Consider the following 14559-nt stretch of genomic DNA (forward strand, 5'->3'; position numbering starts at 1 on the left):
TTACACCCGACCTCCTGACATTTAACCACCCCAATGAAGTGCCACCCAATCTCGCCTCTGTTTCGCAGGCAACTTTCCTGGCCCCCAGGAAACCCATGCAGCACCAGTTAGTTTCTAATCGGGCTCCCAATTGCATTACAAGAGCCTGATTTAAAGAAGTTAATAAGTGTCCCGCCCCTCAACAGCCCGACACTCCGATGTCCCAATATCCGCCGCCGTAAAAAATGGTGGTGGGCTCATTCTAAGAATTTCAGAGTTCAACCCTCAGAGCTCTACAGGTTGGATAAAATCGATTAGGCTGGATTCAAATGGCACGTGATGATGCTGATATCTCCAACATAGGTTACTGGAATGTAGGAACAGGAGTAGGTCATTCAGCCCCTCAAGCTCATTCAGCCATTCATTAAATCTTGGACGATCTGTACTCAACCCCATTTACCAGCCTTGGATCCATATTCCTTGATACCCTTACATAATAAAAATCGGCCGATCTCAGTCTTGAAAATGTTAATTGGCCCAGCATCCACTGACAGCCTTGAGAGATTTCTAGATTTAAGAAAGACTTGCATTTATATAGTGCCTTTCACGATCACCAGACGTCTTAAAGTGCTTTACAGCCAATGAAATACTTGGAGTGTAGTCAGCCAATTTGCACACAGCACACTCCCACAAACAGCAATCTGATAATGATCAGATAATCTATTTTTTGTTATGATGGAGGTATAATTTTGGTCAGCACACTGGAGAGAACTCCCCTGCTCTTCTTCAGAACAGTGTCATGGGATCTTTTACGTCCACCCGAGACGGGGCCTCAGTTTAACATCTTATCCGAAAGACAGCAAGTCAGACAGTGGGTTTTGAACCCACAACCTGCTGACTCAGGTGAGAGAGCTACCCACTGAGCCACAGCTGACATTGTCTTAATGGCCCCCTCGTTTCCCTGAGCAGCTTCATTCAGCTCCAACTCCATTAAAAAAGCACTATAGACCAAGTGTAATGGTAATACATAGAAAAAAAATGGATTGAATCATTCTCAGAGCACTGCTGAAGCTACTCAGCTACACAGATTATTCGTCATAATCCAAGTCATGGAATACGAAGGAGACTGAAAATTGCAAGTCTCTAGGCCAAAACAAACATTTTTTCAATTCAGATTGGAAGACGTACTTTTAACACAAATTCCTTTTCTCCAAATGCAAATGTTAAAAACTGAAAATGTAAAAAATAAATGTATTAACATTGAAACTCAAACTAGAAAATAGAAACGTCAACAGCCAAGCAGAATCACTTCATATCATCTTCGTTTTAGGCGGTCCCTCGTATTGAGGATGACTTGCTTCCACCAAAAAGGGTTAAATTCACAGGTGTTTCAATGAAGGACCTAATATTCCAGGTCCTGAACTACATATTGAAGGGTGGAAGATGCCTGTGCGTGGATTTTTTTTTAAACGTGTGGTGGCCGCTGCACACCAGCCACCACATGGGATTTACAGAGCTAGGTCTTGGTCCAGTGGGAAGGATTAACCAAGACGACTGGAGACCAGCTCTGCTGATATAATGTAGGTCACTCTGTAATCCCGCTGCACCGAGTTCACCCCAAACTGATGACAGAGCAAAAGCAATAAAAACACACACAGATATATAAATATAAGATGGTAAAAAGGAAAAACACAATGGCATTTGTAAAAACAGAAGCAGAAAAATCAAATAGAAACTAATATTCTAAATCGGAGAAATAACATTAAAAAAAATTTTTTAGTCACCAACCTGCTATGCCCCTTATCCATAGGGAAAATGCGGATAGATTTATCAAAGCTGGCCGAGACAAACTCCTTTCCTGTTGGAGAGTAATCTACATCGAGTACTGCCGATACGTGATCCATATGTACCATTATGGGAGTATCAAGGTTGCGCATGTCAAAGGTATACAAGCTGCACAAAGATAAGAAAAATGATGATGAACTAGTCCATCACTGGTTTACACACAGAAATTTGGGATACTGTTTTTCTTAAATACGAAAAAGGGCAGACATCCAGATTTTGGGGGAAAAGAGGAAGCAGAATTAACAGCATTAAAGCATACTATACATACAGTTTTAAATTTGACTACAAAAGTTACCAAAATACTTTTGTCATTAAATATTGCCCAGCAAACTTTTTTGTCGCAGCATATTTACCTACTTTGAACTTGCTTTGTCTTCATCATCATTAAGATTTTTAACATTGGGCTTCCCCTTTCAGAAGTTCTGCCATTTACAGAATTCTTCATATTATTCAAAGAAGCCGTCTTATGCTACTTCCACTACCTGGATCTCAAGAAATGACTAAACTTTGGCTTGGTTTTAGAAAAAATGCTTTAACAGCTTTTTGTGCAAAAGGTCATGTAGCCATAACAGCAATTTAGGATAACAAAAACAGGTTGATAATTTCACATTTCTGACACGAGCACTTCTTTTCAAAACACAATCTATTCTAATCTGCAATTATGTAAGGCCTTGGTGAGACCACACCTGGAATAATGTCCAGCTTTGGTTTCCTTACCCAATGAAGGATATACTTGCCTTAGAGGAAGTTCAACGAAGGTTCGCTAGACTGATTCCTGGGATGGGGGATTGTCCTATGAGGAGAGATTGAGTAGACTAGGCCTATAATCTAGAGTTTAGAAGAATGAGGTGATCTCATTGAAACGTATAAAATTCTTAAGGAGCTTGACAGGGTAGATACTGGGAGGATGTTTCCTCTGGCTGGGGAGTTCTTTCTCCTTATCTGGTCAGTAAGAAACCTTTGGCATTGTTGCCAAATTAGGTTATTTTAAGGGTTAAGTCATGGCAGGAGAACCCAGCCCCGTGTCATTCTCCTCCTGTGCCATTGGGAAATCAGGGACACTTCCAGTATCCCTGACGACTAGGTGTGCAGGAAGTGTATCCAGCTGCAGCTCCTGTTAGACCGCATGACGGTACTGGAGCTGATGATGGATTCACTCTGGAGCATGTACGATGCTGAGGATGTTGTGGATAGCACGTTCAGTGAGTTGGTCACACCGCAGGTAAAGGTTACAAAGGCAGATAGGGAATGGTGACCATCAGGCACAGCAGGAGTAGGAAGGCAATGCAGGAGTCCCCTGCGGTCATCTCCCTCCAAAACAGATATGCCGTTTTGGATATTGTTGGGGGAGATGGCTCACCGGGGAAGGCAGCAGCAGCCAAGTTCATGGCATCGTGGATGGCTCTGCTGCGCAGGAGAGCAGGAAATAGAGTGGGAGAGCTATAGTGGTAGGGGATTCTATTGTAAGGGGGATAGATAGACGTTTCTGCGGTTGCAACCGAGACTCCAGGATGGTATGTTGCCTTCCTGGTGCAAGGGTCAAGGATGTCTCAGAGCGGCTGCAGGGCATTCTGGAGGGGGGAGGGTGAACAGCCAGTTGTCGTGGTGCATATATGTTCCAACGATATAGGTAAACAGCGGGATGAGGTCCTACAAGCTGAATTTAGGGAGCTAGGAGTTAAATTAAAAATAGGACCTCAAAGGTAGTAATCTCAGGATTGCTACCACTGCCACGTGCTAGTCAGAGTAGAAATAGCAGGATACGTGGCTTGAGGAGTGGTGCAAGAAGGAGGGATTCAAATTCCTTGGACACTGGAACCGGTTCTGGGGGAGGTGGGACCAGTACAAACCGGATGGTCTGCACCTGGGCAGGACTGGAACCAATGTCCTAGGGGGAGTGTTTGCTGTTGGGGAGGGGTTAAACTAATATGGCAGGGGGATGGGAACCTATGCAGGGAGACAGAGGGAAATAAAATGGAGGCAGAAGGAAAAGATAGAAAGGAGAATAGTAAAAGTGGAGGGCAGAGAAACCCAAGGCAAAAATCTTAAAGGGCCACATTACAGCAAAATTCTAAAGGGACAAAGAGTGTTAAAAAGACAAGCCTGAAGGCTTATCATGCTTGACAAATCTTCTAGAATTTTTTGAGGATGTAACTGGTAGAGTGGACAAGGGAGAACCAGTGGACTTTCAAAAGGCTTTTGACAAGGTCCCACACAAGAGATTGCTGTGCAAAATTAAAGCACATGGTATTGGGGGTAATGTACTGACGTGGATAGAGAACTGGTTGGCAGGTAGGAAGCAGAGAGTCGGAATAAACGGGTCCTTTTCAGAATGGCAGGCAGTGACTAGTGGGGTGCCGCAGGGCTCAGTGCTGGGACCCCAGCTGTTTACAATATACATTAATGATTTAGATGAAAGAATTGAGTGTAATATCTCCAAGTTTGCAGATGACACTAAGCTGGGTGGCGGTGTGAGCTGTGAGGAGGACGCTAAGAGGCTGCAGGGTGACTTGGACAGGTTAGGCGAGTGGGTAAATGCATGGCAGATGCGGTATAATGTGGATAAACGTGAAGTTATCCACTTTGGTGGTAAAAACACGAAGGCAGAATATTATCTGAATGGCGGCAGATTGGGAAAAGGGGCGGTGCAACGAGACCTGGGTGTCATGGTACATCAGTCATTGAAAGTTGGCATGCAGGTACAGCAGGGGGTGAAGGCAGCAAATGGTATGCTAGGGGATTTGAGTATAGGAGCAGGGAGGTCTTACTGCAGTTGTACAGGGCCTTGGTGAGGCCTCACCTGGAATATTGTGTTCAGTTTTGGTCTCCTAATCTGAGGAAGGACATTCTTGCTATTGAGGGAGTGCAGCGAAGGTTCACCAGACTGATTCCCGGGATGGCAGGACTGACATATGAGGAGAGACTGGATCAACTGGGCCAGTATTCACTGGAGTTCAGAAGGATGAAAGGGGATCTCATAGAAATATATAAAATTCTGATGGGACTGGACAGGTTAGATGCAGGAAGAATGTTTCCGATGTTGGGGAAGTCCAAAACCAGGGGACATAGTATAAGGATAAGGGGTAAGCCATTTAGGACTGAGATGAGGAGAAACTATTTCACTCAGAGTTGTTAACCTGTGGAATTCTCTACTGCAGAAATTTGTTGAGGCCAGTTCGTTAGATATATTCAAAAGGGAATTAGATATGGTCTTTATGGCTAAAGGGATCAAGGGGTATGGAGAGAAAGCAGGAAAGGGGTACTGAGGTTGAATGATCAGCCATGATCTTATTGAGTGGCAGTGCAGGCTCGAAGGGCCAAATGGCCTGCTCCTGCACCTAATTTCTATGTTTCTAGAACTAGGGGTCATAGTCTCAGAATAAAGGGTCGTCCATTTGGACAGATGAGGAGAAATTTCTTCACTCAAAAGGAGTGATCTTTGGAATTCTCTACCCAGAGGGCTGTGGATGCTCCAAGATCGATCGATGTTTTGATACTAAGGAAATCAAGGGACATAGGGATAGTGTGGGAAGGTGGAGTTGAGGTAGAAGATCAGCCATGACATTATTGAATGGTGGAGCAAGCCCGAAAGGCCGAATGGCCTACTCCTATTTCTTATGTTCTTAATAGGCAATGAAAATGTATCCAGTCTCTTAGAATCATACAGCACAAAAGGAGGTCATTCAGCCTATCATGCCTGTGCCTGCTCTTGAACGAGCTGTCCAATTCAGTCCCACACCCAAGCTTTTTCCGCCATACTGCAAATTAGTCCTCTTCAAATACATCCTAAATGCCTTTTAAAAGATCCTGTGGAGTCCGATTCCACCATCCTTTCATGTAGTGTGTTCCAGATCTTAAGAATCCTTAATTTCTCCTCAGTTCCCTCTAGTTCTTTTGATAATTATTTTAAATCTATGCCCTCTGGTTAATGACCCACTTGCCAAAGGAAATAGTTCCGCCCTACTTTCTCTATCAAAACCCTTCATAAGTTTCGCTGCTTTAAGGAAAACAATTCTAGCTTCTCAATCTCTCCAGATAACTGACCTCCCTTATCCTGTTATGTGCACTCTCCAGGGCCTTAACATCCTTTCTAAAGTGTGGCGCCAAGAATTTTACAATACTCCAGCTGAGGCCTAACCAGAGATTTGTAAAGGTTTAGCATGACTTCCTTTTTTTGTATTCACATTTACAAAGCTCTATTTACAAGGCCAAGTACCGCATACACCTTCTCAACTTGCCCTGACACCTTCAAAGATTTATGAATATGCACCCCCTGGTCTCTCCAATCTTGCACCTCACTTTAAAACAGTACCATTTAGATTATACTACCTCTCGATGTTCTTTCTCCAAAGTGCATCAATTCACACTTATCCGCATTAAATTGGATCCACCATGCATCTGTCCATTTCCCCAGTCTGTCTATGTCCTACTGAAGTCTACTACCATTATCCTCACTATTTACTACATTGCCAGCTTTTGAATCATCCACAACTTCAAAATTCTATTCTCTATACCCAAATCCAGGTCAGTTATATACGACAAGGGAAGCAATGGTCCAAATACCAACCTCTGGGGAATCCACTGCATACTTCTCTCCAATCAGAAAAACATCTGTTCACCACTATTCTCTGTCTCCTATCCATTAGCCCCATTTCTTATACAAAAAAGCAGCAATGTAGGCTGAAGGAGTAACCCACAGATTGTTCCCATATTCTGAGCCTCATCTCAGAAGCCTGTACCATGTTAATAAACAAGCTATTATGCTTACTGATGGCATTTTTACGAAAGATCAACATTGGTGTAATCACTTTCTACCCTGAAGAACTGCAGCTCTGCGACACGAAGCTCCATATATTCATTCCAAGACTTTATCCCAGATTGAGTAAAATCAAGTCGATTTACAATTTGTATCACATTAAAAAAAAGCTATATTCAAGTACAAGTGCTGCAGATTCCTACAAATTTGGATTCATTAAAAAAAAATATTTCGTAAAGGTATTAAAGGCGTGTAAACAGAGATGATGGCAGACTGAACCAATCTCCAGACCTGACTGTTGAATCCCCATTAGCTGAACTCCCAATCTCAGACACTGTGTAAACATGGGCTTGTGGAGTTTGGAGCCATAAAGGTACAGCTCGGGAGGAAAACAAAATATCTAAAAGCATTCCCTAACTGGTTTTCACTCCTGGAGATAATAAAGATATTTCCAGCTATTTTGTATGCATGTGACAACATGCAAATGTCATCACACAATTGAACTCAGATTGGGTTTTGGAGTTGCCAGTGTGAATCAGCCCTCCAATCTAGAAATTCATGTAGATCTGAGAGATCAGTTAGAGTGGTATTGGTAAAAGTAATCAAGTCACTGCTATAACCCTGGAAGCAGAGCTACTTGCCCAACCTTGCAGGTGGGGGAGTGTTTTATAGTGCAAAGAGGCATCTGATGAGAGAAAGCAAATAACATTTCAAAACAGGGAGAAGACTGGGGAAGAGGAGGGGGATGGGGATGTAAAAATTTTGAAGCAAAAAACAAATGAAATTGATGTCTTTCATTTTTCTCAAATAGTACATGAAAATTTAATGAAAACACATTTTTTAATTTCCCCTCACCCAATATTCAGGACAATGGTCAACTCAACTTTGTTACCACGGGTAAAAATGTATATGAGTGGCTGCGATTTCATTATCCGGCAAGACTTGCAATGAATCTAAAACTTCTTAAAACAGACACTGACAAGTAATCAATTCATTCACTTATAATCAACAATAAATTCCCATCAACTACTTTAAAAGAAATCAATGAGCTTTTTCGAGATCGTCACTGTGAACATCCATAAAATTAAATTTAGTGCAGTTTTAGCAAAAACGGCACAATGAGATTTTGGCTGCAACTTTGTGCAATAAGCACTATCTACATGATTAAGCACAACAAAAGAATTCCCAAATAAAAAACATAAATAATGCCTAAAGGCAGGGGATTCCATTCTTCTGCCCTCACATGTAGTACATTTTGAGAAATAAAATTACCCTCATCTTCTTTTGAAAGTTATTATAAATAGCTATTTTTAGCTGGGGTTGGGAGAAACAAAACCACCAAACTGGTTACAGGTCCAGAATTCTGTATGCTGCAGGAACATAGTACAGTATATGGAAGCACTGCCTTGGTGAGACCACACCTGGAGTATTATATGCAGTTTTGGTCTCCTTACCCAAGAAAGGATATACTTGCCATAGAGGGAGTGCAGCAAAGGTTCACCAGACTGATCCCTGGGATGGCAGGACTGTCGTATGAGGAGAGATTGGGTAGACTGGGCCTGTATTCACTAGAGTTTAGAAGAAGAAGAGGGGATCTCATTGAAACAAATAAAATTCTGACTGGGTTGGATAGACTGGATGCGGGGAGGATGTTTCCCCTGGCTGGGAAGTCTAGAGCAAGGGGTCTCAGGATACGGGGTAGGAAATTTAGGACCGAGTTGAGGAGAAATGTTTTCACTCATCGAGAGTGGTGAACCTGTGGAATTCTCTACCACAGAAGGCCAGGTCACTGAATATATTTAAGGTGGAGATAGATAAGATTTCTAGAAACTAAAGGCATCAAGGGGTATGGGGGAAAAAAGCAGGAATATGATGTTGAGATAGAGGATCAGCCATGATCATATTGAAGGCAGCGCAGGCTTGAAGGGCCGAATGGCCTACTACTGCTCCTATTTTCTATGTTTCTATATATTAATTTATACCCTGCAAGAACCCAGGACCCAGAATTTGGTGAAGAGGGAATGTTACAGGGATTATCATTAAGTATCACTGCTGGAAGTACTGAATCAATGAGTTACAATGCTTTTAATCCAAATTTGATCTACTTTCCATTCAATGCACGCCAGTGTTTGCTGATCAACAGCAAAATCTGAATCAGCGCTGTGGTGTAAATGTTGTGACTAAAAGGCTTGGAGGTACGGTAGGATTTTCAGTACTTCTTGCAAGATTTGCTCCATGGTTGGTTCTATCAGTTATAAAAAAAAAAACACCCATCCCAAGCATTCACTGAAATCTATTACCCATCAATATTAAACTATATTTTTATTTTTAAATCCAAGAAACAATTGCTACTCTTGCATAATGTTAAAAGCTTCCACAATTCACAGCACATTTCACGATTGTCTCTATGATTCTTCCTAGTGACACTATGTTCAAGATTCCATTCCAGTCAGGATTTTTGCAGGATGAAGCACCAAAACATCAGATTTTATGTGTGGAATGCACACAGTAAAAAGAGGTCCTTCAGGGCCATCGAAACTCAGTTGACGTGAAATGCATTTTTAGTGACGTACGCATCTTCTGAAAGAATGCATCGTAGAAGATGGCAAAGTTGGGATAGAAGTAGGGACTATCACAAGTCTGAAACAAGTATCCAGCACAAATGGAATTTGTACTTCTTGCACGATATAGTTGAATGAAATCCAACTAGTTTAGAATTTCCGTTTGTATTAGATGGAGCTTGTCCTTATTCAGTATTTTATTTCCTGAAAAATATTTAACTATTTTTTTTTAAATATTAGTGATCTGGACAGGAGGAACTGCGGTCTGAAAAGTGCGTTGCGTTAACCAGGAAGTTGTATAATTACATAAACAAAATAATTGTTGGCGAGGCACTAGTTATTTAGATAGGTTTTTTCCAAATGATGTTCTGACACAGTGACTTAAATGTTCAGAAGACACAGCTCTCTTATCTTTTATACATTAGTCACTGCATAGCCGTAATTAAAATAGCTGTATAATTAATTTACTGGAACTACTGGGACATGGCCTCTTATAACGCTAGTTTCTCTAGCTAGGATGGGGCAAGTCCAGTTTCAAGAATTTTAAACAAATTCCATAATGGCAACCTGCATTTAAATAAATCTGACTCTAGAAAGAATAATTTAGCGAAACAGAGTCTGTAACCAAACCTATTGTGTACTACTTCCTGCATCTCATCTTTACTTTTAAGATAACTACATTGAATGCTCTTGTATGGCTCTCAGAACTTAATTGCAAGGCATCCACTGTACTCCCACACAAGCACAGATCCATCCACTTTCCTTGCTCTCAGCTTTTTACAAATAATTCTAATCTTTTTACACAAGGAATTACTTGTAATCCTCATTCGCTCCAGTAAAAATAAAAGCTTCCAAGGGGTTCCAACACACGGTGTTAGTCCGCAGGTTCATGACAACCTGTCAAAAGAAAATTTGAATGCGTTAAAAATAAACAGGTATGTCACATTTTAATTCTATTCAATTTGATACAAATGGAGAATTAAATGTCATACCTTCTTCAAAGGGGTTGCCTGCCTTGTGTCATATAGAACAATATTTCTATCTGAAGCACAGCTTGCAAGGAGGTAGGTCTAAAAGGAACACAAATTGAACACAACATTTAAGACCATTACATCTCATTACAGAAACCAAAACCAGCAATACGTAATTAAACCAAGCCTTTCAAGAATCAAGATGGGCCTTGAAGCTGAATATATTCAAGGCTGAGATGGATAGATTTTTGGACACTCAGGGAACCAAGGGATACGTGGATAAGGTGGGAAAGTGAAGTTGAGGTTGAAGATCAGCCATGATCTTACTGAATGGCAGAGCTGGCTCGAGGGGCCGAATGGCCTACTCCTGCTTCTCATGTTCTGAAAGGTTATAAAGAAAAATCCTGACATGTAGGACAAGATAGAGTATGTGAGAGAGGGAGGTAAATATTCTGAGAACAAACATATGTGACCTGAATACAGAACAGTAGAGACAAAAGAGTGAGAGAAAATGAGGAATAGAAAAACAGAGAGAGAAGCAGCACAGACAAGTAAGAGAGAACACAAGAGTATAAGAATTAGGAGCAGGAGTAGGCCATTCAGCCCCTCGAGGCTGCTCTGCCATTCTGATCTTCTACCTCAACTCCACTTTCCTGCACTATCCCCATACCCTTTGATTCTCTTAATATTCAAAAATCTATCGATCTGTCTTGAATATACTCAATGACTGAGTTTCCACAACCCTCTGGGGTAGAGAATTCCAAAGATTCACCACCCTCCGAGTGAAGAAATTTCTCCTCATCTCAGTCCTAAATGGCCGACCCTTTATTGAGATTGTAACTCTTGTTCTAGTTTCCTCAGCCAGAATTTTGTATGTTTCAATGAGATCACCTATCATTCGGCTAAACTCTAGAAAATATAGGCCGAGTCTACTCAATCTCTTCTCATAGCACAATCCCCCCATCCCAGAAATCAGTCTGGTGAACCTTCGTTGTATATCCTTCCTTAGGTAAGGAGACTAAAACTGTACACAATATTCCAGGTGTGGTCTCACCAGGGCTCTATATAATTGCAGTAACATATCTTTACTCTTACACTCAAATTCTCATGTAATAAATGTGGATTTCCAGAAGGCATTTGATAAGGTTCCACACAAGAGGTTACTGCACAAGACAAAAGCTCACAGGATTGGGGGTAATATATTAGCATGGATAGAGAACTGGTTAACTAACAGAAAAGAGAGAGTCGGGATAAATGGATCATTTTCTGGTTGGCAAACAGTGATTAACGGGGTGCCACAGGGATCGGTGCTGCGTCCTCAACTATTTACAATCTATATTAATGACTTGGACAAAGGGACAGAGTATAATGTAGCCAAGTTTGCTGATGATACAAAGATTGGTGGGAAAGCAAATTGTGAGGAGGACACAAAAAATCTCCAAAGGGATATAGACGGGCTAAGTGAGTGGGCAAAAATTTGGCAGATGGAGTATAATGTGGGAAAATGTGAGGTTATCCACTTTGGCAGAAATAATAGAAAAACAAATTATAATTTAAATGGAGAAAAATTGCAAAGTGTTGCAGTACAGAGAGACCTGGGGGTCCTTGTGCATGAAACACAAAAAGTTAGTATGCAGGTACAGCAAGTAATCAGGAAAGCAAATTGAATGTTGGCCTTTATTGCAAGGGGGATAGAGTATAAAAGCAGAGAAGTCCTGCTACAACTGTACAGGGTATTGGTGAGGTCACACCTGGAGTACTGCGTACAGTTTTGATCTCCGTATTTAAGGAAGGATCATCATCATCATCATAGGCGGTCCCTCGAAACGAGGATGACTTGCTTCCACGCCAAAGAAGAATGAGTTCACAGGTGTTTCAATGAAGGACCCGAGCTACATCCTCAAGGGTGGAAGATGCCTGTGCGTGGATTTTTTTAAACATGTGATGGCCACTGCACACCAGCCACCACACGGGCTTGGTCGAATGGCAAAGATTACCCAAGATGACTGGAGACCAGTTCTGCTGCATGGACCTAGTGTGCACACATATCGCAGTGTGGGCTGGCCTGGGCCCTTGCCTCTTCTGGCCCCAAACTCACGCCTCCCCTGGGCCCCGATCACGTCCCTCTACAGTCTCTCGCCACTCCTTCACCCCGACCTTGCCACTCCTGCTGTATCCGCCCACGCTCCAAGCACCGACCTGGACCTTGATGACATCACTCTTCGCTGCCGTCGCCCACCTGCACCAGCTCGCACTACTCCCTGGAGTGGTATGCCTCCACGCTGCTCCAGAGACCACTCGCTGATCCTTTTATGGCCCCGACCTGTCGCTGGTGTTCTCACGCAGGTCGGGGCCTCCATGCTGCTCCCGGGCCATCATACCTCCGCTCCTCTTATGGCCCCAACCTGCCGCTGGTGTTCCCACGCAGGTCAGGGCCTCCACGCTGTTCCCGAGGCCACTCACGGCTCCTTTTATGGCCCATTGGAGGCTGTTCAGAGAAGGTTCACTAGGTTGATTCTGGAGATGAGGGGGTTGAAATGAGGATAGGTTTAGTAGACTGGGCCTATATACATTGGAGTTCAGAAGAATGAGGTGTGATCTTATTGAAACATATAAGATAATGAGGGGGCTCGACAAGGTGTATGTAAGAGAAGATATTTCCACTCATAGAGGAAACTAAAACTAGGGGACGTAGTCTTAGAATAAGGGGCTGCCCATTTAAAAATGAGATAAGGAGAAATTTCTTCTCTGAGGGTTGTAAATCTATGGAATTCTTGCCCCAGAGAGCTGTGGAGGCTGGGTCATTAACTATATTTAAGGCGGAGATAGACAGATTTTTGAGCGATAAGGGAGTAAAGGGTTATGGGGATTGGGCAGGGAAGTGGAGCCGAGTCCATGATCAGATCAGCCATGATCTCATTGAATGGCGGAGCAGGCTCAAGGGGCCAAACGGCCTGCTCCTATTTCTTATGTTCTTATACCATTTGGTTTCTTAATTGCTCGCTGTACCTGCAATACTCTATTTCAGTTGACTCTTCTCTATGCCACAATTAAAGCTGTTAAAAGTGGATTCATTTTTTTTTTAAAAACAGCGACTTGTGCACAATATGCCAATTGCCATGTACTCCATGTTGTATTTATTTCTGTGTGTTTTGCGGTCACAAATTTGGCTATCTTGGTTCTGACTAGCAACTAACATTTGTTGATTCCAAACAATTGCCAAGAAACAGCAGTAGACTGTAATTTGATAGGGTTTTAAAACGTTACAAAGATAGCCAGTCTGCTATGCATATATTTACATTTTAAAAAGCATGAGGAAGCTTCAGGAATTTTTCCGTGACCGTTTAAAAAAAAATTCCCACAGCTCATGAGCAAGTCAACTGTGAATCCTTAGCCAGCCTCAAGTGAACATAATACATCAAGTAGTAAAAATGCCAAAACGCCATGAAGCTACCCGTTTACCTTAATTGAATTAGATTTAATAGTGAATTAAGAAATCAGCTATTAAATTCTGCTATGATCAAACTACATTTAAAACTCAACCCTGCAGAGTCAGTAATTGTAAAAAAAACTTACACCAGCAAAAATAACCAGATGCGAGAATCTAAGTAATTAATTTCTCCTTAATTCTGTTATGATTGGCATTTCATGTGCCAATAGCAGCTACCATTAAACTGTGATTGATTTAAAAAAAAATTGTGTTATTAGCGGTTACTTCCTAGTCAGTAGTTAGATTAGATCAAAAAGACAAAAATAAGTTCAACTATATTTAATACGTGTTTCCGCACTTATACGCCGGATGCCTCACATCAATTCTATCTTATAAGCAAGAGGCATTCATTGCTGCGCATTTCGCAGGGCTTTCCAGAGGTGCATTATGAGGTAACTTTAAGGCAGACTGGGAAGTTTAAATTGCACACTGATTATTTGTCAACAAATATTAGCTGTCCACATAAAATGCAGACACGCAGTTGGTTCATATATCTACATTCCAGATATATTTTCTGAAAAGACTGAAGGACAACTGTCTTAGAACAAGTAATCAATGTATTCAATTACTTGTCCATATTGTCCAAGCTTACAATCTTTCTCCAACCCAAATAAGAAAACAAAATTTAAATGAAATACAATATTTAAAAATAGTGCAGGTTTTGGCTACATTAGCCCAAGAGCGGAGGGTCTCCAACGCAGTCTGCTCAGGTATTAACAAAACTTCCATTAGTAGCTGCTCAGCCATGGGTCAAACATGAAAGCACAATTTTCTGTCAAGTGTCAGTCTTGGCTCAATGGTAGCGCTCTCGCCCAAGTCAGATGGTCATGGGTTCAAACCCCACGCAAGAGACTTGAGCATATAATCTAGGCTGACACTCTAGCATGGCGCTGAAGGAGTGCTGTCTTTAGGAAGAGGCCTTTGAACTGAAGCCCCTCAGGTCAATGTCTTCAGGTG

At 41.9% G+C, this 14559-nt stretch overlaps 1 protein-coding gene across 1 annotated transcript in view; it reads right to left on the reverse strand.

Annotated features, from left to right (window-relative positions):
• The window catches only part of dcaf13 (ddb1 and cul4 associated factor 13), a 128481-nt gene that overhangs the window by 66540 nt on the left and 47382 nt on the right, over window positions 1–14559 (reverse strand). The window contains exons 6-8 of the mRNA XM_070888462.1: window positions 10134–10211; window positions 9956–10038; window positions 1768–1932 (exon numbers count right to left, since the gene is read on the reverse strand). Of these exons, the coding sequence (XP_070744563.1) occupies window positions 1768–1932; window positions 9956–10038; window positions 10134–10211 (326 nt within the window). The remainder of the gene's footprint in view (window positions 1–1767; window positions 1933–9955; window positions 10039–10133; window positions 10212–14559) is intronic.

Source organism: Pristiophorus japonicus, chromosome 1 (assembly GCF_044704955.1).
Source record: "Pristiophorus japonicus isolate sPriJap1 chromosome 1, sPriJap1.hap1, whole genome shotgun sequence".
In the NCBI taxonomy this organism is placed as follows: Eukaryota; Metazoa; Chordata; class Chondrichthyes; family Pristiophoridae; genus Pristiophorus; species Pristiophorus japonicus.